Genomic DNA, 27,957 nt, shown 5'->3' on the forward strand with positions numbered 1-27,957 from the left:
TGACATTTCCACCTATCACCCCTTAACTTCTTACTTCATTCTCCCTCCCACACACACCTGGCTTCACCTTCTAACTTGTCATCCTTCCCTCCTCCCACCTTCTTATTCTGACATCTTTCTCCTTCGTTTCCAGTCCCGATGATGCTTGACCTGCTGTGTTCCTCCAGTTCATCTGGATTTCCAGCATCTGGAAAATCTCTTGTGATTGCATAGTTTGCGTCAAATCAAGTCAGCGAAAATTGTGCTGAGGGTAGCCTGCAATTATTGCCACGCTTCCAGCGCAGACCTAGCATGCTTACAAATTAGTAAGCCTAAACTTAACCGTATACCTTCTGTTCCTTATTTTTGGCCACGATATCTGAGACAATGATGTGAGCCAAACAATAGGAGGGATCTTGCTTCGTACAACAGTGAACATCTGATTTACATTATCCTGTAATATTCTGTAATAAGTGATTACGTTTGACAGTAGTTTCTCGGACAGGAATGCATTCTGCAATAGCGCTCCATTGTAGTCTCCCAACAATATTATTTGTAGCTTCCATATAAATAGGTGCAAAGGGCTCTCATAAGTGTATGGCTTGAGCAGTATATTGTTAGATGTTGTTTCAATGCTTCTCCGGGGAGCATCATGTTGGTATGATAGAGACCGGAGACCGTTTTAATAACAAGCCTTTCACACAGAGAATGCAATGCACTGCCTGGGATGGTGGTTGAGGCTGACAAATTAGGGACTTCTAAGATAAGTTTAAATACGCACATGAATGTGAGGGAAATCGAAGGATAAGGGCATTGTGTAGGCAGAATAGAATCGCTTAGTTGGCCTTTTAATTACTAATTTATTTAGTTCGTCATGACATTGTGGGCGGAAGGACCTATTTCAGTGCTCTACTGTTCTCTGTTCTATCTGCTGCAGCTCTCTGCAGCCGTTGTTGATCCTGTGCATTGGAGCCTCTACTTGAGCAGAACATAGAAGGTAAAGCAGTGCAACATAAGAACAGGCAGAGCACAGAGATATGATCTATTCCACTCTATGGACAAGTAGACATTAAATGCAGACAGTCATTATCATAATTTTACGAGGGGGAGGCAATGGTGAATAAAATATATTAAATAAATAATATACATTATCATTAGCAGTAGTACGTGCAAATTATCAGGCGGAAGCTCTATCAATTGGAACAAAGAATCATATGCTTGCCATCCACACACTCCACTCCTGCGTCATTCCCATGATCGCAATTGTTAGTCTCCCATCCTGGGAAGGGGCATTCCCAAAGGGAAAGTTCATTCCCAACACAGGCGACATCGGTCATCCAAATGTTGCCGCTGCCTTGCCCGAAATGGGCACCCTGAAATGCTGATGAGTGAGCGCCGCAACCCAACTGATGGCAGACAACCTGGGCGTCTGCAGTGTCCCAGTCTCGGTCACACACCGTCCCCCACTGTCCATTGTAATTCACCTCCACCCTTCCTGAACAACGATCGCTGCGGCCAACCAGTCTTATATCCAGTTCTGAAAAGAAACAGAACACAGGTTGATAGGGTGGTAAATATAGCATAGGGAGATGTCAAGATTGTTTAATCTCATTTCTAGAAGACAAGTGCGAGAGAGAAGGAAATAATTATTAACCGGGATCCGGTACAGTACAATAACAACAGAAAAAATAGAAAAGCACAATAACAAAACACAATCAATATAAATACATAAGATAGCTTATGGTTTCCCATCAGGCAGCGCGGCATGGTAGCAGCGGCCTTTCAGACCTGGTGTTACTTCAATATTCTAATTTAAATTTGATACACAATTTTAGATTAGGGCACATGGATAACAGAGCGACTATCTACCATCGCCAGATACTACTACAATACAGAGATCGCCCAAAAACAAACCTTCACGAATATCTGCTGGTAAAATTACGTGACCTCGGCTTGCTGAGGAGAACGGGCCTACAAACCTCAGAGTCGCCTGATGCTGGCAGCGATGTGCGAGGAAACGGAAGAGAGGCAAGCGGGCAGCGGTCCGTGCCAGGCAAAGAGCAAACCCTAGCCGGCCAGCTCTCCCGTCCATTCTGCTCTCCAATGTCCGCTCCCTGGACAATAAATTGGACTACATCCGACTCCAAAGAAATTTTCGGCGGGAGTACAGAGTCTGCTGAGCGTACGTTTTTACGGAAACATGGCTCACTGGTGTAATTTCGGACGCCGCCGTTCAGCTGGACGGGCTCGCCTTGTTTCGTGCGGAAAGGGACGCAGCTCTCTCTGGTAAGACTCGCGGTGGTGGCTTGTGTGTTTCCATCAATACGGAATGGCGTAAGAACTTTGTGCTGGTTTCCAGACGCTGCTCATCGTTAGTGGAGTTTGTTCCAGTTCGATGCAGACCATTTTATTTGCCACGGAGTTCACCTCTGTCCTTATATTCGATGTGTACATTCTCCCCAGCGCTAATACTAAGGAGGCGCTCTGTGAACTGTACAGGGCTATTAGCGAACTGCAGAATGCACACCCTGATGGACTGTTTATTGTTGCCGGTGATTTTAACCACGCGAACCTCAAGTCAGCGCTCCCCAAATTCCGTCAGTATTTGGACCTTGCACCGAGGGGGGAGAACGCATTGGACCTGGTTTACACAAACATCCCCGACGCGTACGGGTCAGAGCCCCGCCCCCACCTCGGTTACTCAGACCACATCTCCGTTATGCTAATCCCAGCACACGGTTCAGAAGCAGGTGAAAACCTGGCCAGCAGGAGCCATCTGTGCTCTTCAAGAATGCTTTGAGAACACTGACTGGCACATGTTCAGGAAGGCTGTAACCGATGGCGACTCTACCAATTTAGAGATGTACACAGCATCAGTGACCAGCTACATCAACAAGTGTATTGATGATGTTACTCTGATGAGGACCATCACTGTATGCGCTAACCAGAGGCCAAGGATGACCACGGAGGTGCGTGCGCTGCTAAGGACCCGTGACTCCGCCTTCACAGCAGACGACAAGGCAGCCCTATCAACAGCAAGGGCCAAACTGTCAAGGACCATCAGAGGGGCAAAGCGTGCACACACCCAGCGAATCCATAGCCACTTCCAGGACAGCGGCGACACGCAGCGCATATGGAAGGGCATCCAGGACATCACCAATTACAGGACAACATCACCTGACTGTGCAAGCGATGCCTCCGTCCCAGATGCGCTAAATAACTTCTACGCCCGTTTTGAGGGGGGAAATTAAGTGGCGGAGAGGACGTCCACCCCTCCTACAAATGAACAGGTGCTGTGTCTCACCTTGGCCGATGTGAGAAGAACCCTGTGCAGCGTCAACCCACGGAAGCCTGCAGAGTGCTCAGAGGATGTGCAGACCAGCTAGCAGATATTCTCACTGACATTTTCAACATCTCACTGAGCAGCGGCACCATTCCAACATGCTTCAAGGCCGCCACCATCGTCCCCGTGCCGAAGAACTCTTCAGTGTCGTGTCGAAATGACTACCGGCCCGTTGCACTCACATCCATCATCATGAAATGTTTCGAGAGGCTCATCATGAGGCATATCAAGACCCTGATGCCCCCATCACTGGAACCCCTGCGGTTTGCGTACCGTCCCAACCGCTCAACAGATGACACCATTGCCACCACCCTCCACCTGGCCCTAACACATCTGGACAAAAAAGACACGTACGGTCGAATGCTGTTAATAGATTTCAGTTCAGCATTCAACACAACCATCCCTCAGAAACTGATTGGAAAACTGAGCCTTCTGGGCCTGAACACCTCCCTCTGCAATTGGATACTAGACTTCCTGACTGGGAGACCTCAGTCAGTCCTGATCGGGAGCAGCATCTCCAACACCATCACACTGAGCACGCAGGGCTGTGTGCTCAGTCCACTGTTGTTCACTCTGCTGACCCACGACTGTGCTGCAACGCACAGCTCGAACCACATCATCAAGTTTGCCGATGCCACGAACGTGGTGGGTCTCATCAGCAAGAACGACGAGTCAGTTTACAGAGAGGAGGTGCAGCGGTTAACGGACTGGTGCAGAGCCAACAACCTGTTTCTGAGTTTGAACAAAACAAAAGACATGGTTGTTGGCTTCAGGAGGGCACGGAGCGACCACTCTCCGCTGAACATCGACGGCTCCTCTGTAGAGATCGTTAAGAGCACCAACTGTCTTGGGTGTTCACCCGGCGGAGAATCTCACCTGGTCCCTCAACACCAGCTCCATAGCAAAGAAAGCCCAACAGCGACTCTACGTTCTGCGAATGCTGAGGAAAGTCCATCTCCCACCCCCCATCCTCATCACATTCTACAGGGGTTGTATTGAGAGCATCCTGAGTAGCTGCATCACTGCCTGGTTCGGAAATTGCACCATCTCAGATCCCAAGACCATGCAGCGGATAGTGAGGTCAGCTGAGAGGATCATTGGGCTCTCTCTTCCCGCCATTATGGACATTTACACTACACGCAGCATCCGCAAAGCAAACAGCATTATAGAGGACCCCACGCACCCCTCATACAAACTCTTCTCCCTTCTGCCGTCTGGGAAAAGGCACCGATGCATTCGAGCTCTCACGACCAGACTACATAACAGTTTCTTCCCCCAATCTATCAGACTCCTCAATACCCAGAGCCTGGACTGACACCTTACTGCCCTTTGTCCTGTTTATTATTTATTGTAATGTCTGTACTTTGTTTTGTGCACTTTATGCAGTCCTGGATAGGACTGTAGTCTAGTGTAATTTTTCTATGTTGTTTTTTTTTACGTAGCTCAGTCTAGTCTAGTATTTGTACTGTGTCATGTAACAGCAGGGTTCTGAAAAAACGTTGTCTCATTTTTACAATGTACTGTACCAGCAGGTGAGGTTGAAATGACAATAAAAGTGACTTGACTTGACTTGACAGCATACATAGTTTGATTATATGTCAATAAGCTGACGCTGGATACAGTAGGTTAATGGTGTAGATGTTTGTCGTAGGTTACAGCGCGACATTCATGGGATGCAGAACTGGCAGATAGTTTCAACGTCGAAAGGTGTGAAATGTTTCACTTTCTATGGTCAATTCCGAAGGCAGAATAAAGAGTTACCGGCCGGATTCATAGCAGTGTCTTGGAACAGAGGGATCTTGGTTCCCTCGTCCATAGGTCCTTCAAAGTTGTCCTGCAAGTTGATAGGGTGATTGAGAAGGCGTATAATGTGTTGGTCTTCATTAGTCGGAGGACTGAGTTCAAAAGCCGCGATATAATGCTGTAGCTCTGGAAAAGTCTGGTTAGACAACACGTGGAGAATTACGTTTACTTCTGCTTGCCTAATTATGAAAAGAATATGGAACCTTTATAGAGATGAGATTTACCAGTTTGCTTTTTGGATCATATAGCATGATCTACGGCTTTTCTCTTTCGGGCGAATGAGGATAAGATATGAATTGATAGAGTTGTGCAAGACATTAAGAGGCATAGGTAGAGTGGATGATAAGAGACGTTTTTCTCAGGGCGGAAATGGCTAATAACATGACTGGAGTAAAGTATAGAGGGGATGACAGAGGAAGGATTTATTTTACACAGTGATGGATGCGGGGAACACCCTGGCAGGAGTTGTGACAGAAGGAGATACGTTAGGTATCAACGTTTTGGCACATGGATGATAGTAAAATGAAGGGCTATGAGGGAGAGAAAATTAGATTGATGTTAGAGTAGGTTAAAAGTTTAGCACAGCAACGTGGGCCGAAAGGATTGTACTATACTGTAATGCTCTATGTTCTGTGAACTACATTGTCATAAATGCACATGCTCAGTATATAATTTCATGACGAGGGATTGTCGGTGATGACATTACGTTTACCTAAATAAAATGATATGTATGATCATTGTAACGTGCAAACGAAGACCATGAGCATAAGACAATTTCCATTGTAAATGTAATGTCTACTTACCTACTGTACAGTTTACCCCTGCATCTTCCCAGTGGCCGCAATTGGTAAAACCCCATCCCGAGAAGAAGCATTCCCAAAGGGAAGATTCGCTTCCATTGCAACCAACATTGTTCATCCAAATTGTTCCGTTCCCTTCTCCGAAGTGTGCACCAGGAAGGGCTACCACACGTGAGCCGCAACCCAGCTGCCTGCAGACCACCTTGGCGTCTTCCTTGTCCCAGCTGTCGTGACAAACTGTTCCCCATTGTCTATTGTAGTACACTTCCACTCTCCCCGAACAACGATCGCTGCCACCTTTTAGCCTTATATCGAGTTCTGGAATAAAGCAGAGGGAAACGATTCTTCAGCCATGACGACGCTCGGGAGATAGATTCGATAAAGTGTGGACAGTGGCTGGATTTCATCAATAAAAATAAATTAGATAAGATCTCTATTTCCTTGGAAAATATCAAAAAAGAACCCCAACGCCCTTGATGTATTCATTCTATACAGTTATCACGAGGATCCTGTACCAATGACCCGCTGGGTCCAGGGGATCCGAATCATGAAAATTCAATCAGCATACTGTGGCCACTCATTGAATAGCTACCGTACCTAATAAAGTGACCTTCGGCTGTGCCGTCGTGATCTTCTGCTTCTGTAGCCCATCCACTTCAAACTTCGACGTGTTGTGCTTACCGTGATGCTCTTTGGCACACCACTGTTGTAACGCGTGAGCTTTTTTTGAATTACTGTCGCCCTCCTGTCAACTTCAACCTTTCTAGCCAGTCTCTTCTGACCTTTCTCATTTGCAAGGCTTTTTTGCCACACAACTGCCGCTCTTTGGATGTATTATTTTTTTTTAATTTAGTTTATCGAACTATTTTCTGTAAACTCTAATGTGTGTGAAACTCCCAGAAAATCAGCAATCTCTGACATACTCGAACCACCCCGTATGGCACCAACAGTCAAACTCACAGTCACATTTCTTCCCTATTCTGATATTTGATCTGAAGAACAACTAAACGTCTTGACCATATCTGCAAGCGGTCTTTTTTTTTTGTATGGAGATGGGAGATTGGGTATTTCTATTAATGAACAGGTCTAAAAGTGTGTTTAATAAAGTGGCTACAGAATATATATGAGACATTCCAGTTAGGAATTAGACTAGATATTTTATAAGCATGGAATTGCGAACCATTTTTCTTAAGTCCCCCCTTTCTGTTTTATTTTTGAATCATACCATTCATCCAGATAAAGGTCGCTGTGCTGTAAGTAGTTTAACTAAGGAAGTGTTATACTTAAAAAGCAAAAATTTAATATGGTTTCTCTTCCTTTTGTAAATGCATCTTTGGTGGTGCAATTATGTACTTGCCTTCCAAGCAGTTCACTCCCGCATCTTCCCCGTGACCGCAGTTGTGTTTACCCCATCCTTCAAAGGTGCATTCTGAAAGGGAAGACTCGCTTCCACTGCACGCAACATTGTCCATCCAAATGTTCCCGTTCCCTTGCCCGAAGTAAGCACTATGAATGGCTGTTACACGAGATCCGCAGCCAAGCTGATTACAAACGACTTTGGCGTCTTCTGTGTCCCAACCATCATCGCACACCGTCCCCCATTGTCCATCGTACTTCACTTCTACTCTTCCCGAACAATGGTCACTGCCACCAACCAGTCTTATATCGCTCTCTGCAATTAGAAGGAAATAATCAAATTTCAAAGAAATCTTTTCCCCCGTAAGCACCTTATTTTTCAGGTCCATTGGTTATTTCTGGCGACGATATCTAATTAAAAATGCGATTCAAATATTCCGTTAATTTGTGATTTGATAATGAGCCATTCTGTACCACAGATGTTGTAGCTTCAAGGAAGGATATGAGACGCCTGACATTATTCACCATGTGTATGGTTCGGAGCGAAGGAGATTGAGGGATGTCCTTCATATTAGGAGAATAGACCTATTTATTATCATTGACATTAAATAAGCCATTTCTGCAGAGCAAGGACATTAACATTACAAATTACAAAATAAATACGTAAACAAGTAAGTAAGTAAATGAATGAATAAATACACTATAGATAGACAGATCAATAGTACAAAATGGAAAGTGAACATCCTGTAGTGGTAATCTGGGATGTTGGATGGCGGAGGGGAAGAAGCTGTTCCTGAATCATTGAATTTGGTTCTTCAGGTTCCTCTACCTCATAACCGATGTTGATAACGAGAAGAGGGCATGCCCCAGATGGGGAGGTATAAAGATGTGTATGGAGACTTATTTAATCAGTAGCAGCATAGATGAGGTGAAGAGTCACGGATTTGTTTTAATCCAGGACAATGGAATTTAAAACTGTGGGGTGGGGGAGATGGTGAGAGAGCATGGGTTAAATACGCGAAGGAAAGTTTAGATGTACCTCGAGAGGAATTTTTTTTTACCAGAGCATGATGAGCATATGGAATGAGATGCCAGTCGATGTTATGCATGCAGGTACAGTTGCAACGTTTAAGGTATTTTTGGACAGATTCATTGATAGGAAAGGTTTAGAGAGCATGCCGACTGGCTTCATCACATCCTGGTACAGAAGCTCCAATGAACAGGTTCGTAAGAAGAAGCAAAGGATTGTGGACACAGCCAGCTGCAATACAGTTAGACACTCCCCACCATCGAGGACATCATCAAGAGGTGGAGCCTTAAGGCATCTACCACGAAAGACCCTCACCATCAGTAGCATGCTTTCTTCTCATGAATGTCATCAAGATGGAGGGACCAGAGCCTGAAGACCCACATACAACGATTTAGAAAATGCTTATTCCCCTGTGCCATTTCATTTCTGAACTACTTTGAACACTACCCTGAACTATCCCTCTAGTGGTTTTTGATCTCGTTACTGGAGATTCAATGTCATTCCACTCTGCCACTCTGATCTGGCCCACGCCATTAACCTGGTCCAACACTTTCTTTGGTTGGAAACTTCCTCCTCCTTACGTTCAGGATTGTGAATGTGCTAAGGATAAGTGGGTGTTATGGTATTAGTACTATGGTTGGTGTTGGGGAAGGGGTTAGATTGTAGGAAATGAGTGCTCTGATTTGGGGGACGAGGTCCGTGTTTTGTGGGGAAGGGTTACGGATAGGAATAGGATTGGGGAATGGAAGTGAGAGGCTGGTGCAGAGATGGGTGTGGATATTAGGGTTATAGATGGAGGTAAAAGCTTCCTAGCGGGGGTAGAAATAGGCGGACCCCAGCCGGGAAAGAGCTCATGTTCTGAGGGCCAGATCTTTTATTTTATAGTTTGTACTCAACACATTCAAAATGCTGGAGGAGCTCAGCAAATACTGGCTGACAAGTTCTGACATGCGTGGGGAAATGCCTATCAGATTTCAAGTCCATCGCCTTAACCAATCGGCCAGCGCAGTTCGGGCTAATGCATTGCTGCTCCACGTTTCCAGTGCCTGCTGCCTGCTGTCTTTCTTTTGTCTTTGTAATTCAGAGAGAGACAGAAAGAGAGACAAAGGCACAGAGAGAGAGAAGGAGAGAGAGAGAGAGAGAGAGAGAGAGAGAGAGAGAGAGAGAGAGAGAGAGAGAGACAGAGAGAGATAGAGACAGAGAGATTATGAGATGTCTTTCGTTGGTTGTGATTCCGAAAAGCCGGGCGTTCCTGACAATCAGACATCTTGAAAAATAGTTTTACCTTGATTGTTATAAATGGTGTGCTTTCTGGCAATACTGTATTTAACTTTCCGACGAAGTGTACACATAGATTGAAAGATCACCATTCTGACGGCGATTTATTGCATAGCAAGGTATTCAGAGCACAGATCTCACATGGCACTCTGGTAACACAGAATTATTGAATGTAATTACAGGTATATAGTTAATCTGACATGAGGTCAGGATGCGCAAATGTAGGGTATGGTTTATCTTTAATGCACATTTTTAAAGAAAACATCTCAAGCATTTTATCTAAGCACAAAAATTTCCGCAGATGCTAGAAATCCAGAGTAGTCCATACAAAATGCTGGATTAACTCATCAGGCCAGGTAGCATCCATGAAAATGAACAAACACAGATCATTTTTCAGGTTTTCAAAGGAAGGAAAAGACCGAGAATAATCTTCTCGGTGGCTTAGTAATACAAAGCTTTCTGGAATTCCCGGCTACATGCTTGTTAAAATAGGAATCAATGGTAAATTCAAGATATATGCATATGCTGGAAATCCAGAGTTGTTTAGTTAAGCCCCACCACTCTTACAAGAGCATGGAACGCCTACATTAGCTCTCCAGAGTCCTCTGTCCTGGGCCAGTCTTTAACAATGTCTTTAGGTGTCGCCAACATCCCTGCTTTCGCATCCAGCCTTAGGACCGACCATAACGGAACTGGAAATCCAGAGCAAGTGCTAGAGGAACTCCGTCTTGACGAAGTGTCTAAGCTCGAAACGTTCACTGTTTAGCCCTTTCCATAGAATGTGCTTGACCGGCTCAATTCCTCCAGCATTTTGCATATGACACAACAATGATTTTTTTTTCTCGCCACCATGTTGTCCACCTCACAACAGGGTAGTCATTGACTACTGACGTCATCAACAATATCCATTCTCAGTGCCCGATGTCACGGCGAGACGACCACAGTAAGTGGAATTAATTAAATTAAGTAACATGGTTGCACCGCAATCTTTATACCATAGGCAAATCAGGACTTAAAATTGCCAGGTTATGTACTTGCCTTCCGTGCAGTTCACTCCTGCATCTTCTCCATGACCGCAGTTGTTAATACCCCATCCCGGGAAGGAGCACTCCCAAAGGGTCGATTCTCCTCCTTTACATGCAACATCGTCCATCCAGATTTTCCCGCTCCCTTGCCCGAAGTGAGCGCTGCGGAGTGCAGCGGTGGGAGGACCACAACCGAGCTGTTTACAAGCGACTTTGGCATCCTCCATGTCCCAACCATCGTGGCAAACTGTCCCCCATTCTCCATTATAACTGACCTCCAATCTTCCTACGCAACGATCGCTGTCACCCACTAGCCTTATATCCATCTCTGAAATGACACAGAAAGTTACAATAATCAAAAATGTGTTTATAAAAATTAGATCATATTAACAATATCTCTACTGTTCCTTGACTGTGGGCATTGTGGTCCAACTTAGAGATTGATCGGGGTCAACCATGGATGCAACATTGTCCTAGCGGTACACACGCCAGAGCAGTTTGATATGGACAGCAAGCTACTGTCCATGCAGCAGGCACTCCATGCTGCTGATGAATCCAAAGGAACGATAGAGCCCGATCCCTGGAGTCACAGGGTTCGCCAGTTAGCGATGAACACAACATTAGACTGGGCAGGGGACGTAGGCTCCAGATTTATCCGCGAGGATTTTTTTCCCAAGGCTCTCCCCATGATTAGGTACAGCCGCCAAGCAGCAGAAGTCTGAGATCAGAATTTTCCTTCTCCTAGATGAGCTGCCAACCAGATGCCAGTAACTCGCCTTTGCACTTTTTCTTTGTTAGAGGCTATTTAAGACGCACGTATTTGGAAACATTTAATAGGTACAAAGAACATAGAATAGTACAGAACATTACAGGCTCTTCGACCCACAATGTTGTGCCGACCCTCAAATCCTGCCTCCCATATAACCCCCCCCCCACCTTAAATTCCTCCATATACCTGTCTAGTAGCCTCTTTAACTTCACTAGTGTATCTGCCTCCACCACTCTCAGGCAGTGCATTCCACGCACCAGCCACTCTCTGAGTGAAAAACCTTCCTCTAATATCCCTCTTGAACTTTCCTCCCCTTATCTTAAAGCCATGTCCTCTCGTACTGAGCAGTGGTGCCCTGGGGAATAGGCACTGTCTGTCCACTCTATCTGTTCCGCTTAATATCTTGTACACCTCTATCATGTCTTCTCTCATCCTCCTTCTTTCCAAAGAGTAAAGCCCTAGCTCCCTTAATCTCTGATCATAATCCATACTCTCTAAGCCATGCAGCATCCTGGTAAATCTGCTCTGTACCCTTTCCAATGCTCCCACATCCTTCCTATAGTGTGGCGACCAGAACAGGACACAGTACTCCAAGTGTGGCCTAACCAGTGTTTTATAGAGCTGCATCATTTCGTCGTGTCTCTTAAACTCTATCCCTCGACTTATGAAAGCTAACACCCATAAGCTTTCTTAACCACCCATGTACCCCCAGATCCCTCTGCTCCTCCACACTACCAAGTATCCTGCCATTTGATTTGTACTCAGCCTTGGAGGTTGTCCTTCCAAAGTGTACCACTTCACACCACTCCGGGTTGAACTCCATCTGCAACTTCTCAGCACATTTCTGCATCCTATCAATGTCTCTCTGCAATCTTCGACAATCCTCTACACTATCTGCAACACCACCAACCTTTGTGTCGTCTGCAAACTTGCTAACCCACCATTCTACCCCCACATTCAGGTCGTCAATAAAAATCACGAAAAGTAGAGGTCCCAGAACAGATCCTTGTGGGACACAACTAGTCACAACCCTCCACTCTGAATGTACTCCCTTCACCAAAACCTTCTGCCTTCTGCAGGCAAGCCAATTATGAATCCAACTGGCCAAACTTCCCTGAATCCCATGCCTTCTGACTTTCTGAATAAGCCTACCGTGTGGAACCTTGTCAAATGCCTTACTAAAATCCATGTAGATCACATCCACTGCACTACCCTCATCTATATGCCTGGTCACCTCGTCAAAGATCTCTATCAGGCTTGTTAGACATGATCTGCCCTTCACAAAGCCATGCTGACTGTCCCTGATCAGACCATGATTCTCTAAATGCCCATAGATCCTATCTCTAAGCATCTTTTCCAATAGCTTTCCCACCACAGACGTGAGGCTCACTGGTCTATATTTACCCGGAATATCCCTACTAAATTTTTTTGAACAAGGGGACAACATTCGCCTCCCTCTAATCCTCTGGTACGAATCCCGTGGACAACGAGGACATAAAGATCCTAGCTTGAGGCTCAGCAATCTTTCCGCTCGCCTCGTGGAGCAGCCTGTTTAATATTCCATCAGGCCCCGGGGACTTAGCCGTCCTAATGTATTTTAACAACTACAACGCCTCCTCCCCCTTAATATCAACATGCTCCAGAACATCGACCTCACTCATATTGTCCTCACCGTCATCAAGTTCCCTCTCATTGGTGAATACGGAATAAAAGTACTCATTGAGGGCCTCGACCACTTCCACAGCCTCCAGGCACATCCTCTCACCTTTATCTCTAATCGGTCCTACCTTCACTTCTGTCATCCTTTTGTTCTTCACGTAACTGAAGAATGCCTTGGGGATTTCCTTTACCCTACTCGTTAAGGCCTTCTCGTGCCCCCTTCTTGCTCTTCTCAGCCCCTTCTTAAGCTCCTTTCTTGCTACCCTATATTCCTCAATAGACCCATCTGATCCTTCCTTCCTAAACCTCATGTATGCTGCCTTCTTCCACTTGACTAGGTTTTCCACCTCACTTGTCACTCATGGTTCCTTCACCTTGCCATTCTTTATCTTCCTCAGCGGGACAAATTTATCCCTAATATCCTGCAAAAGATCCTGAAGCATCGACCACATGTCCATAGTACATTTCCGTGCAAAAACATCATCCCAATTCACACCCTCAAATTCTAGCCTTATAGCTTCATAATTTGCCCTTCCACAATTAAAAAAAACTTTCGTGCTCTCTGATTCTATCCTTTTCCATGATAATGCTAAAGGCCAGGGAGCGGTGATCACTGTCCCCCAGATGCTCACCCACTGACAGATCTGTGACCTGAACCGGTTCGTTACCTGATACTAGATTTAGTATGGCATTCCCCCTAGTCAATATACTGTGACAGGAATCCATCCTGGACACACTTTACAAACTCTGCCCCACCCAAACCCTTGGAACTAATCAGGTGCCAATCAATATTAGAGAAGTTAAAGTCACCCATGATAACAACCCTGTTATTTTTTCAGCTTTCCAAAATCTGCCTCCCAATCTGCTCCTCGGTATCTCTGCCTATAGAATACCCCCAGTGGAGTAACCGCTCCCTTCTTGTTCCTAACTTCTACCCATACAGACTCAAAAATGGATCCTGCTACATTACCCACCCTTTTTGTAGCTGTAATAGTATCCCTGACCGGTAATGTCACCCCCTCCTCACCTTTTCCCTCTCTCTATCCCTTTTAAAGCACTGAAATCCAGGAATATTTTGAATCTACTCCTGCCCTGGTGCCAGCCAAGTCTCCGGAATGGCCACTACATCATAATTCCATGTATGTATCTAAGCTCTCAGTTCATCACCTTTGTTCCTGACGCTTCTTGCATTGAAGTACACACACTTTAGCCCTTCTACCTTATTGCCTTTGCACCCTTTATTTTGCTTCTCTTTCCTCAAAGCCTCGCTATATGATAGATCTGGCTTTACTCCATGCACTTCTTTTACTGCTTTATCGCTGCAGGTCCCATCTCCCTTGCAAATTAGTTTTAAACCCTCTCGAACCATGCCAGCAAACCTACCGCAAGGATATTGCTCCCCCTCGAGGTCAGGTGCAACCCATCCAATTTGTACAGGTCCCACCTTCCCCAGAAGAGATCCCAATGATCCAAAAATCTAAAACCCTGCCCCCTGCACCAATTCCTCAGCCACGCATTCAACTACCGTCTCATCCAATTCTTACCATCACTATCACGTAGCACTGGCAGCAATCCTGAGAACGCCACCCTTAAGGTCCTGTTCTTCAGCTTTCTGCCTAGTTCCCGAAACTCACACTTCAGGACCTCATCCCTCTTCCTGTCTATGTCGTTGGTAGCAACATGTATCACGACTTCTGGTTGCTTTCCCTCTCGTACCAGGATGTCATGCACCTGGTCAGAGACATCCCGGACCCTGGCACCCGGGAGGCAACAAAACATGCGGGTGTCCTTCTCACGTCCACAAAATCTCCTGTCTGCTACCCTGACTATAGAGTCTCCAATGACGACAGATCTCCTCTTCTCCGTCCCATCCTTCTGCACTACGGTGTCAGACTCAGTGCCAGGGGCCCTGCCACGGTGGCTCACACCTGGTCGGTCGTCCTTGCCAAAAGCAGTCAGGATGGTAAACTTATTACTCAGGGGAATGGCTACAGGCGTGCTCTGCACTACCTGTCTACTCTCCTTCGCTTTCCACCCTCGGACTGTCACCCAACGACCTGCTTCCGGCAGCCTAGGTGTGGCTATCTCCCTGTAGCTCTCATCTACGACTGCCTCATTCTCCCTTATGAGTCGAAGGTCATCCAGCTGCTGCTCCAGATTCCTCACACGGTCTTCCAGATCGCCCAGCCACATACACAGGAGAGGCACATCACCTTCTCAGGAGGCGTAAAGACTAACTGTAGTCTTTAGGAGGTAGGAGGTAGCCGGAGCTAATACCAGCTACCCTTCTCCACCTCAGCCCCGACTGTTTCATATTATCTATCTGTTTTAATCGCTGTAGCCTGCAGCGACTGTCCGTCCTACCAGACGAACTATTAACAGGACTATAGTCTCATGTGACAGAGAGCCCCTGGCCTCTCTTGTAACTCTGGCATTCAGTACCAAAAAGATAATTAGTAAATGGTTGCTCAAATTTCGGGAATAAACTCCGTGTTCCAATGCTACATTGTAAACTCCAAGATCTCGTTAAAATTTCAGAACTCGCCTTTAAAAAAACACAAGACATTCTACGGATACACACACACACACACACACACACACACACACACACACACACACACACACACACACACACACACACACACACACACACACACACACACACACACACACACACACACACACACACCCGGAGCTGCGGAAGAGACTGAGATATGGCTCGCTGGTACTTCAGTAAGTCAGAGAGTGGGCGCCTAGAATTCAAAGGGAGAAGCTGGGGTTGAAGAGGCAATTGAATGCAGGTAGCTGGGTTCATTTGTAGGCCCGAACTTGGAAAACGGAACTGGAAGCTATGTAGGAGGAGACGGTGGCGCAGGCAAGTTTCCAGGAAGGATATGTGGCTATGGTAGCAAGTCTTCCAGAGCACGTGATTGAAAAGTCAGAAGGAAGCAAAGAATACTACGTGACCATAAGACTGAGGAGCAGAATTTATCCTTCGTGTATTCTCTACCATTCAATCATTCCTTTCTCCCCTCCGCAAACCCACTCTCCGGCTTCGTCCCAGTAACCTTTGACGTCATGTCCAATCAAGATCCTATCCTTAAAATAACCCAACGACTTGGACTCCACTGCTGTAATTAGTAACAAATTCCACAAATACACCGCCTTCTGGCTGAAGAAATTACTGCACAACTCTGTTTTAAATGGACGCTCCTTTATCCCGAGGCTGTGCCGACCTGTCCTAGACTCCCACATCCGGGAAACATCCTTTCCACATCTACTTCCTCTAGGCCTTTCAACATTCGAAAGGTTTCTAGAGCGGAATCCATTTACAACAGAGATTAGACAGAATTTCTTTAACCAGGGAGTACTGAATTTGTGGAATTCATTGCCACAGGTGGCTGTGGAGGCCAAGTCAGTGATGTCAATTAAAGCGGTGGTTGATGAGTTCTTGATTAGTCAGTGCTTCAAAAGTCGCGGGGATAGGACGGGAGAATGGGATTGAAACGGATATTAAAACGACCATAATGGAATAAACTGTCGAAGTTTTGACCGAGACCTTTCATCGGGACTGAAAAAAGAGGGGGAAACAATAAGAAGTGGGGAGGGGAAGAAAGATAAGGCGGAAAGTTATAGGTGACGCCAGGTCCTTTGGTGAGTGAGGATAAAGTAAGAATTTGGGAGGTGATAGTTGAAGAAGATAAAGGGCTGGAGAAGAAGAAATCTGATGAGAAGGTAGTGGACAATGGGAGAAAGGAAAGGAGCGGAACACCAGGAGGAGTTGATAGGCAGGTAAGGATAAGAGATAGGAGGCCAGAATAAGGGATTGAAGAAGAGCGAAGCGTATGGAGTTGGGTGAAAATTACTCTAAGCTGGAGAACTCGAAGGTAATGACATCATATTGGAGGCTAGCTAGACGAAATATGATGTGCTGCTTCTCCAAGCTGAGAGTGCTCTCATTGAGATAGAAGGTAGTCCCATGGATCGAAATGACAGAACTGGAATGGCTATTAGAATTAAAATGTTCGCCCACCAGGAAATTCCACTTTTTGCGGATGGTGCGGCGGTGTTCTCTTTACTTCCTTTGTCCCTAAGAAAACAAGCTGAGACTATCCCATCTCTCCACATAACTAAAGTCATCTTAGTCACTTCCATTCTCGGCAGTGCAATCACACAGTTTCTGACTTTACTATGACCTCTCCATTTTAAAAATAGGCAGCTTGAGTCTTCGCCGGGGTCCTCTAAGCACTCTCCTTTTTGAGTGCAGTAAATTAATGCATGTACACCCAGTCATCACTGGCGCAGGTAATTGTTTTTAGAAGTCACATAATTCCGGAATTGGAAATCTGTATTGGTGAACTTTGTGCAGTCAAAGTGTTTCAATTGATGCAGTAAATTACACCTTTATCTGGAAGGTCCAACTGCTGGCGAGTCAGTATGCTGACAAAAACTACACCATGAAGACAAATGAACACGCCAAAAACTCCACTAAAAGATTATTGAAAAACACGGGTCAGGAATTGGATACAAGAAAATTTCCAAGTCACTGAATATCCCTTGGAGTACACGTCCGTCGATCATCATGAAAATGAAAAGAATGTGGCAGAGCTGTAAGTTTGCCTAGAGAAGGCTGTCCTGAAAAACTAAGTGAGCTTACAAGAAGGAGACTAGTGAAGGAGGCCAAGAGACCTATGACCTATGAAGTTGCAGGCTTCAGTGATTGAAATGGGAGAGAATGCGCATGCTTCCACTGTTGCTCAGGTGTTTCACCAGTAGCAGCTTTATGGGAGAGTGGCAAAGAGAAACCCACTGTTGAAAGAAACTCACATGAAATCTCGGCTAGACTTTGCTAGAAGGTATGTGGGAGACTCTGAAGTCAGCTGGAAGAAGGTTCTATGGTCTGATGAAACAAAAATTTAGCTTTTCAGCCAGAACACTAAATATTATGTTTCGCATAAGCCAAGCACCGCACATCATCAAAAACGCACCATCTGCACCGTGAAAAATGGTGGTGGCTGAACCATGCCGTGGACTTGCTTCACTGCAGCAGGCTGTAGACGGTTAGTGAAGGGTGAAGGTGAAATTAATGCAGCAAAATGCAGGTTAATCTCGAAGTCTGCATGAGAACTGCGACTTGTGAGAATTGTCTTCCATCAAGACGATGGCACCAAACACAGAGCCAAAGCGAACGTGAATGGCTTAACACAACAAAGTTAGTGTCCTGAAGTGGCTAAGTCAAGAGTCCAGACCTCAATCCAATTGACAATTTGTGGCTAGACTCGGAAAGGGCTGTTCACTTACGATCCCCATGCAATGTGACAGAGCTTGAACATCTGTGTAAAGAAGATGGTAAATTTGCCATGTCCAGATTTGCAATGCACATAGAAACCTATCCACACAGCCACAAAGCTGTAATTGCTGCCAAAGGTGCAAGCACTAAAACTGACCTGAGGGGGCTGAATACTTATGCACTCATTTATTTTGTGTTATATATTTGTAATTGATTTGGAGCATTTTGAACGAAAGTCTTTTTCTGTTCATCAGTATCAAGAAGGGCAAATTTAACCCACTGTGATTCAACGTTGTAAAAGAATAAAATATAAAAGCTTCCAAGTGGGGTGGATAGCTTTTAAAGGCACTGTAAGTAGTAACGAGAACTCAGTGACTTTGCTTCTTCAGTTCCCAGACTCCCGGAAACTATCTCAAATATTTGTGGTCAATTGTTCATGCAAAGGGTCAGCAAATATGGCAGCCTAAATTGTAAAATGTTGTCCTTACCTTCTGTGCAGTTCACTCCTGCATCTTGTTCGTGACCGCAGTTGTGAACCTCCCATCCCGGGAAAGCACATTCCCAAAGGAAAGATTCATTGCCGCTGCACGCGATGTTGCCCATCCAGATTTTCCCACTTCCTTGCCCGAACTGAGCTCCCGAAAGAGTTGATGCGCGGGAGCCGCAGCCCAGCTGCCTGCAAGTAACCTTTGCATCTTCCTCGTCCCAGCCGTCGTTGCAAACGGTCCCCCAATATCCATTATGATTCACCTCCACTCTGCCAGAGCAACGGTCATTGCCACCTGCCAGCCTGATATCTAGCTCTGAAATAAAACACCGAAATTATAAGTGAATCAAAGAAGAAGTAACGTATACGACAGATTAACGATTTAGGTATTTTTATTACTGCAGGTAGATGTTATCCCAAAGAACTCTTTATTCATCTAATATCTAGTGGCTATTGTCCATCAGGAGAACTCCCAGTCCCCTTGGCCCTACTGTGCCAAATGAAAGTTACCCACGACAGCAGCCTCAAGTACCAGCAGCCACCCCGCTATTATAAGACAGTTAAATTGTTCCCTTGAATGATAAGGTAGATAATCGACTTCATGATATACAGTGCATAGCTATGGACTTTCACCCGATTGCCTGCCTTCATTACATTCTCCCTGTAACTGCAACACTTTCTTCTGCATCTGTTACTGTTTTATTTTGTCGTACTCCAATGACCTGTGTAATAATTTGATGTGTATGAACAGTCTGCAAGATACACTTTTCACCTTATATCAGTATGTGTGACAATATTAACTCAATCCAATGGAACCCAATCCAATCTAAGACAATCAAGTCAAATCCAATGCAATCAGATCCAATCCAATTCAATCCAATCGATTCTAATCCAACTGAAAGTAATTTGTGTCCCAGTGAATTAATTTCACGATCCACCCACTATCTTACAGAATCTGAATAACATTTATTATCAATGCCATATGATTCCTTGGAATTCTGTGCAGATGCAGGAGAAGCGTTCACATGCACATTTGGCGAAGAGCTCTAACATCAGAATATGTATAAAAGAGGGGTATCATCTGGCGGAGCAGTCGTCATTGGAGGGTTCTAAGTCAGAATGGTAAGGCTTTGACTCAGCCAGAATTCGGTGAAACCAGGCGGAGGCAAGATAAGTGAGTAAGCAGATTCCTTATTTCTTATTTCTTATTTAACTTTCAACGGAATAGGGGATATGTCTACAGGGCCAGTGTTCTGATCAGATGTGGGATTTACAGAAGACTACCAGTATCCCCGATGGCCACATTTGTAAAGGTGTATCGAGATAAAGCTCCTAAGAGATCGTGTTCAAGGACCGGAGCTGTATTGCGATGATTTTCGGCGTGCTAGGGAAAATGAAGAGGCCATATACAGGAGCTAGAGGGAGGTATTACCCCAAGGCAACAGGGGAGGGATAAATATGTGACTGTCAGGAAAGGGAAGGGAGAACGTCAGATAGTGAAGAGGAACTCTGTGGCCGTCCCCCTCAACAGTAAGCACTCCATTAGGCGTATTTTTACAGGGTGGAAGAACAACCTTCTGGGCGGAGCATAAACGTCCATGCCTTTGGCAATGAATCACGCCTTATGGCTCAGAAGGGCAGGGAACTGAAGAGGATGGCAGCAATAATAGGGGACTCTATGTTTAAGGGGACTGAAAGGCGATTCTGTGGATGCGAAAAGAAACATGCATGGTGGTTTGCCTCCCAGGTACTAGGACCCGCGATGTTTCTGAAAGCGTCCACTGTATCCTGAAGGGGCCGGGGGTGTGGTTGCGCAGACAGAAGTTGTGGTGCATATTGGCACCAACGAAATAGGTAACAAAAAATGGAGGAGGTCCTAAAAACGTAATACAGGGAAGGAAGCTGAAAAGCAGGACCTCCAGGGTAGTAATCGCGGGATTGCTAGCTGTGTCAGGCGACAGTGTGGATAGGAATTAAATCGTCGCATATAAATGCTGGCTGAAGAATTGCATCAAGGGGCAGGTATTCAGATTTCTGGGTAACTGGGACCCCTTCTGGGCCATGTGTGACCTGTACAAAAGGGAGGGGTTGCATTGAACCTGAGGAGGACCAATATTCTTGCGGCAGGTATACTAGAGCACTTGGGAATGGTTTAAACTTAAATGACAAGGGATAAAAACAAGTATGATAGAAATGAGAATGAGCCAATAGATTTAGAAGTAGATGGTGACTGTAACATGAATGTAAGGAAGGAAAAGCCAATGATTGGTTACAAATACAGACAGAGCAAAGAGTTAAATTGTACCACAGAGGCAAAATTCAAAAGGGCGAAGAATGCAGGACTGCAGGTGCTGTACATAAATGCAACTGGCTTTCGAAATATGGTAGACGAACTTGTGGTGCAATTAGAGATTGGTCGGTATGAGGTTGTGGGCATTACTGAGTCATGGCTGAAAGAAGGGCTTAGTTGGGACTTCAAATTCAAAAGAAGTACTTCGTATCGGAAGGACAGGCAGGAAGGCTTAGGTGCTGGTGTGGTTCTGTTGGTAAGAGATGGAATTACGTCTTTAGAAAGAGGTGACATAGGATCAGAGAACGTGGAATCTTTCTGGGTGGGGTTAAGAAAATGCAAGTTAAAAAAAATTAAGGGAATCATATATAGACATCCAAATAGCAGCTGAGGTACGGAGTTGAGATTGCAAAGGGAGCTGTGAAAGGGTAATGACACAATTGTTTTGGGGAACTTCAATAGGCAAGGCGACAGGGAAAATAGGGTTGGTGTCGGATCCCAAAGAGGGAATTTGTTGAATGCCTACGAGATGGCTTTTTACAGCAGCTTGTGCTTGAGCCTACCCAGCTAAAGGCTATCTTAGATTAGGTGTTGTGTAATAGTCCGGATTTTATAAGGGAGCTTGATGTAAAAGAACCATTGGGAGGCAGTGAATATAATATGATTGAATTCATATTCTAATTTGAGATACTACATAAGTCACACGTATCAGTATCGCAATGGAATAAAGTGGCATGAGAAAGGAGCTTGGCCAGGTGGATTAGAGTAGGATATTGGCGAGGATGACGGCAGAGCAGAGATTCACAAGGCGCAGGATAGATATGTCCCACAGAAGAAGTGCTCAAATGGCAGGTGTAGGCAAACGTGGCTGACAAGGGAGGTTAAGGACTGCATAAAATATAAGGTAGAAAAGGTGAATGGGAAATTGGATGATTGGGAAACTTTTAAAATCCAACAAAATGTGACTAAAGAGCTATAAGAACGGATAAGATGAAATATGGGGGTAAACTCGCCGATAATATAAAGTTGGATACTAAAGGATTTTTCAGTTATACAAAGAGTAACAGTGAAGTGAGCATTGATGCTGGACCGCTGGAAAATTATGCTGGTGAGGTAATAATGTGGTCAAAGAATTAACAGATGATCCTCATGGGTACGTTGCATCTGTCTTTATTGAGAAGACACTAGCAGAGTGCCAGAGGTCCGTGAGTGCTGGGGAGCTGGAGTGAATGCTATTGGTACTACAAAGGGAAACGTGCTAGGAAAACTCAAAGGTCTTAAGTAAGATAAATCACCAGGACCAGCTGGACACACCGCAGAGTCCTGAGAGAGGTTACTGAAAAGATAGCGGATGCATTAGTCATGATCTTCGAAGAATGACTTAACACTGTTATTTTCCAGGTTGTCTGGAAGATTGCAAATGTCACTCAACTCTTTAGCAAGGGAGGGAGACAAAAGAAGTTAAGTTATATGTCAGTTAGCCTGACCTCGATAGTTGGGAAAATAATAGGATTCGGATTCGGGATACTTGGTACTTATTTTGATAAAAATAAGTCGAATTCAGCATGGTTTCTGTAAAAGGGAACTCTTGCCTGACAAATCTATTAGAGATCCTCGAGGAAGTAATAAGCATAGTGGACAAAGGAGACGTAGTGGATATCATTTACATTGATTTTCAGAAGGCACTTGATAAGCTACCGCACGTGAGGCTGCTTAACAAGATAAAATCCTATGGCGTTGCTGTAATGATACTGACATAGGTAGATGAATGGCTGACAGACGGGAGGCAGCAAATGGGAATAAAGAAGACCTTTTCTGGTGGGCTTCCAGTGACTGGGGAATTCGTATTGGGACAGCTATTTTTCACAAAGTTAATGATTTGGATAAAGGAATTGATGGCTTTGTGGCAAAGTTTGCAGATGATACGTAAACCGATGGAGGAGTAGGAGGTGCTAATGAAGGAATGCGATTGCAGCAGGACTTGGAAGACTGGACAAAAAGTAGCAGAGGGATTATAGTGTTGGGAAATGTAAGATAATGCATTTTGATAAAAGGGACAATAGTGTGGAATATTACCTAAAAGTGTGAAACTCCCAGAAGGTTAATTTACAGGTTGAGTCTGTGATAAAGAACGCAAATACAATTTTGGCATTTATTTCAAGGAGAATAGAGTGTAATAGAAAGAAGACGATGCTGAGGCTTTGTAAGACACTTGGAGCATTGTCAACAGTTTGTGGCCCCATATCTCAGAAAGTATATGTTGTTATTATAGAGAGTCCGGAGCAGGTTCACGAGGATGATTCCGGGAATGAAGAGGTTAACATAAGAGGAACGTTTGGCAGCTTTCGGCACGGGAATTTAAAAGAATGCGTGAGGATCTCATTAAAACCTGCTGAGTGTGAAAGGACTAGATAGCATGGATGTGGAAAGGATGTTGCCTACGGTGGGGGTATCCAGAACTAGAGGCCACAGCTCCAAAGCTGACGGGCGACCTTTTAGGACGGAGGTAATGAGATTTTTTTTTTTGTCCAGAGCCTGGTGAATCGGTGGCGTATTCTACCACAGATTGCAGTGGAGTCCAAGTCCCTGGTTATGTTTTAGGCGGAAATTGATATCTTCCTGATCGGTCAGGTCATCAAAGGATATGGCGAGAAGACAAGTGTATGGAGTTAAGTGGAATCTTGGATCAGACATGGATAGGGGAACAGACTCGATAAGCTGATGACCTAATTCTACTCTTTTGTCTTATGGTCTTCTAAACTGAAATCATTCATTTAGGCAGATATATTGTGCAATATCATAACAATGTATCAACTACAAAAATGAATAATTAGTGCTAAAACAGTATAATGAGGTAGTATTCATAGGTTCGTGGACCGTTCAGAAATCTGATGGCAGAAGAGATTAAAAACTGTTCCCGTATCATTCATTGTGAACATTCACTTTCTCATAACTGATGGCGTGGGTTCATAATTATATATGCCACCTTCTAAATATACCGCCTCTTGAACATTCGTCAGCGGTGTAGCGGATTTTGTACGTGATGACGATGTCTGAGTCTACACCACTCTGCAGCCATTTTAACAATTGACTTCATGTCTCAACTACTTTGCTTTTTTAAAGTGGCATCACGATTAGACAGGTTGATGAATAAAGGCAAAGATCATACTGATTTTTATCAGTTGTGGCACTGTGTACAGTCGTCGGGAAGTCGGGAATAATCATTGATTAGGACATAGTTTCAGTATTGTTCATGGAATTCATTGCCACAGACGGCTGCCGAGGCCCATCATTTGGTATATTTAAAGCACAGGTTGAAAGGATTTTAATCCATAAATGCAACAATGGTTACGGAGAGTTGTCAGGAGAAAGATGTTGAGAGGCCAAATACATCAGCTACAATGGAATTATGGAGAAAACTCGATGGGTCGAATGGTCTAAGTCTGCTCCCATTATGAATTATGGCCTTATTGATGAGGCGTCGACTCTGACTCAATCTCCTGAACTTTAACATAATTCCCTAAATCTTTGATTGTTAATGGAAAATGTGAAAGAAAATCATGTTCAGTACTAAATCCAATTACTTGCCTTCTATACATCTGACTCCTGCATCTTCCCCGTGGCCGCAGTTGTTATCCCCCCACGGTGAAAAGGAGCATTCCCAAAGTGAAGATTCATTTCCTTTGCATTTGACGTCGTCTATCCAAATGTTCCCCTTCCCTTGGCCGAAGTATGCTCCCGGAAGTGCTGAGGCGGGATCGCCGCAATTCAGATGATTACAAACCACCTTGGCGTCATTCATGTCCCAGCCGTCGTCGCACACCGTTCCCCATTGTCCATTGTAGCTCACCTCCACTCTTCCTGAACAACGATCGCTGCCACCAACTAGTCTGATATACAGCTCTGAAATATGAATCCAGCAATAAATTGAGTTTAAGCCTTTAAAGACTACAGATGATTCTGCAGATGCTGGAAATTCAAAGCAAAATGTTTAAAATGCTGGATGAACTCAGCAGATCAGGCAGCAACTCTGGAGAGTAATAAACCATCGACGTTTCGGGCTGAGACCGTTCTTCAGATCTAGAAAGGCTACGGAAATTTGCCAGAATGAGAAGTTTGGGGAGGGGAAGAGGTGCAAGCTAGAAGGTGATAGGTGAAGCCAAGTGAGTCAGGCAAGGGTTGATGTAAGAAAGTGGGAGATGATGAGGAAAAGGTGAAAGGTCGAAGAAGCAGGAATCTGATAGGAGAGGAGAGTGGACCTTAAGAGAAAAGGAAGGTGGAGGGGCACAAGGAGAAGGTGTTAGGCAGATGAGGAGAAGAGGTAAGAGGGCGGCTGGAGTGGGGAATCGAAAAAGAGTGAAGGGAAAAGGGATAAATAACCGGGATTTGAAAAAAAAATCAATATTTATGCCATCAACTAGGAGGCGACGCAGAGCGAATATAAAATGTTGTTCTTCTACCTTTGAGTGGTCCTATCATGGGAGGAAGTCGGAACGGGAATGGGGATTGAAATTAGAGTGGTTGGCCATCGGAAATTGTTCTTTCTGCGAATGGTATGAAGGTGGTGTTTACTTATGTTTAAGGCGTGGTAGCTCTTATAACTAGAGTATAGTATGATGTAATTGGGCGGCGAAGGGCGAAGATGGCATTCACAGACGTAGACTTAGAAGTTTAGTAAACAGAAACATGTCCTTTCAGCCCACGATGGTGTGCCTAGCTAATTAAACTTATGCGTTTACCGTCCTCACAGATGACAGCCGCATCTTCCGCATGTCCGCAGCCGTGATTCCCCCAGCCCGCGAAAGAGCAATCCAAAAAGGAAGATTCGCTTCCACTACAAGCGACGTTGCTCATCCAGATTTTCCCATTGCCTTCCCCAAAGTGAGCTTCCAACATCGCCGTTGCCTGGGAGCCGCAACCCATCTGTTTGCAGACAACCTTCGCATCTTCAGCATCCCAGCCGTCGTCGCAGATAGTTCCCCACTTCCCCTGATAATAGACTTCCACTCTTCCTGAGCAGACGTCCTTCCCGTTTACGAGACTGATTGTCGCCTCTGCAACGGAAGTGAAAGACAAGATCAGATCAAGTTTCACTCGTATTTGTCCTGTTTTGAAGAATTAATTGTCTATTTGCTTGTCATGGGCTTCAAAAGAAATAACAGGGATTAATTGTGTGTGTGCAGGAGCCCTTACGGCCCGAGAAATCGAAAGATTATCTCGCCTCTTCAATGGTGCCTGACCTACTGAATCCCACCGGCACTGTGTGTGTGTGTGTGTGTTGTTCCTGTTGTTCAAGATTTCCAGTTGAAAAAATTACTTATAATTTAAGAGATAAATATGAAACATTTTTGAAAATTTGGCGCCCTTATTTACAAAAGACAGGATTAAACATATAGGTGCTCCGAAAATGAAATAATTGGTTATTTGGGGGAAATAAATAAATATATGTACTAAAGTTATTACGAACTCCATGGAGCATGTGGGGATCTTCCAATATCCAGGCACTCTTTCTTTCTTTTTTTTCTTTCTTTCTTTCTCTTTTTTTTCTATAGGGATGCTAGGTGGGAGGGGTTAAGGGGAGGGGGGATGGGTAATATACATTTTTTCCACACTTTTATTTTGTAACTACTTGAAATACAATTAAAAAAAAAAGTTAAAAAAAGATTTCCAGCATTTTCGGAATTTCTTATGCCTCCCTTTCCTATCTACCTATCTGCCCCCAGAATCCGGATCCACACGTCTTCTGCTAACACTTGCTCTTTCCACCCCACCCCTCCCACTCCAGATTTTTCCTGCGGAATGCCACTAGTCACTGGCAGCCAACCAGAAAAGGATCATTTTATTCGCACTCGCTGCCTCCTACCAATCAGCCAATTATCTAACGATGTTAGTAGCTTTCTTGTAATACTTGGGCGCTTAAGTTGGCAAGCAGACTCATGAGTGACACCTTGTCAAAAGCCTTCTGAAAGTCCAAATATACAACATCGACTGTATCCCCTTTATCTGTCTCCTCAAAGAATTCCAACAGATTTGTCAGGCTGATTTTCCCTGAAGAAAACCATGCTGACTTTGTACTATCTTGTCCTGTGTCACCAAGTACTCCATCACCTCATCCTTAAACATTGACTCCAAAATCTTCCCAACCACTGAGGTCAGGCTAACTAGTCTATAATTTCCTTTCTGCTGCCTTCCTCCTTTCTTAAAGAGTGGAGTTACGTTAAGATCTTTCACGTAATTGTCTGCCTACATTGCACTCTCTCTGAAGCTGTAACACGATATCCTGTTGTTCTCTTTGCCTTGTGCTACCACACACAATGCACCGCAGTAATGCAATGATCTGCATGGATGGTAGGCAAAGTCTCAGTTGTCCGTCGCATCCATTAATGACTGGAGACCTGTGGGTGAGAGTTTTGAAAGTGGAAAAGACGCTGCATGGAGTCGTTTCTACTCTCTTGACCTTGGAAGTCCGAGTCCAGTAGTGTCACAAAAAGGGGCCTTCCTTGATGCAGTAGATGACCATGATTTCTGCACCTTGTAAAGTCCATCGTTTTCCACGGAGAGTTGCAGAACCCACTGTCTGGCCATTGGATCGCACTGTTGATCTCATCGGCCCGGTCCGCCGCTGCTGATTTCACATGCTCTTAACTCACCGGGTTATGTGGCCCACCGGCTACCCTCGCCTAGTTTAGCCCGCCTGTCGCAGCCGTGCATCGTGATGTGGCTGTTGTTGCAAGGAAGCAATACTTGGAGTCACAGGTGACAACTAAGTGTCCGGTGGTTCCTAAGGTTGAGTGACCTATCAAAGAATGGATTCATCAAGAGCCTTCACGAGAGCTGCTTTCCCTCCC

General features: G+C 44.8%; 1 protein-coding gene across 1 annotated transcript in view; it reads right to left on the reverse strand.

Annotated features, from left to right (window-relative positions):
* LOC132380687 (deleted in malignant brain tumors 1 protein-like) overlaps positions 1–27,957 on the reverse strand; it is a 78,098-nt gene that overhangs the window by 36,059 nt on the left and 14,082 nt on the right. The window contains exons 6-13 of the mRNA XM_059949673.1: positions 25,849–26,163; positions 24,698–25,012; positions 18,821–19,135; positions 10,624–10,942; positions 7,283–7,593; positions 5,933–6,243; positions 5,084–5,261; positions 1,328–1,516 (exon numbers count right to left, since the gene is read on the reverse strand). Of these exons, the coding sequence (XP_059805656.1) occupies positions 1,328–1,516; positions 5,084–5,261; positions 5,933–6,243; positions 7,283–7,593; positions 10,624–10,942; positions 18,821–19,135; positions 24,698–25,012; positions 25,849–26,163 (2,253 nt within the window). The remainder of the gene's footprint in view (positions 1–1,327; positions 1,517–5,083; positions 5,262–5,932; positions 6,244–7,282; positions 7,594–10,623; positions 10,943–18,820; positions 19,136–24,697; positions 25,013–25,848; positions 26,164–27,957) is intronic.

The sequence above is a fragment of the Hypanus sabinus genome, chromosome 24 (assembly GCF_030144855.1).
Source record: "Hypanus sabinus isolate sHypSab1 chromosome 24, sHypSab1.hap1, whole genome shotgun sequence".
NCBI classification, from domain to species: Eukaryota; Metazoa; Chordata; class Chondrichthyes; order Myliobatiformes; family Dasyatidae; genus Hypanus; species Hypanus sabinus.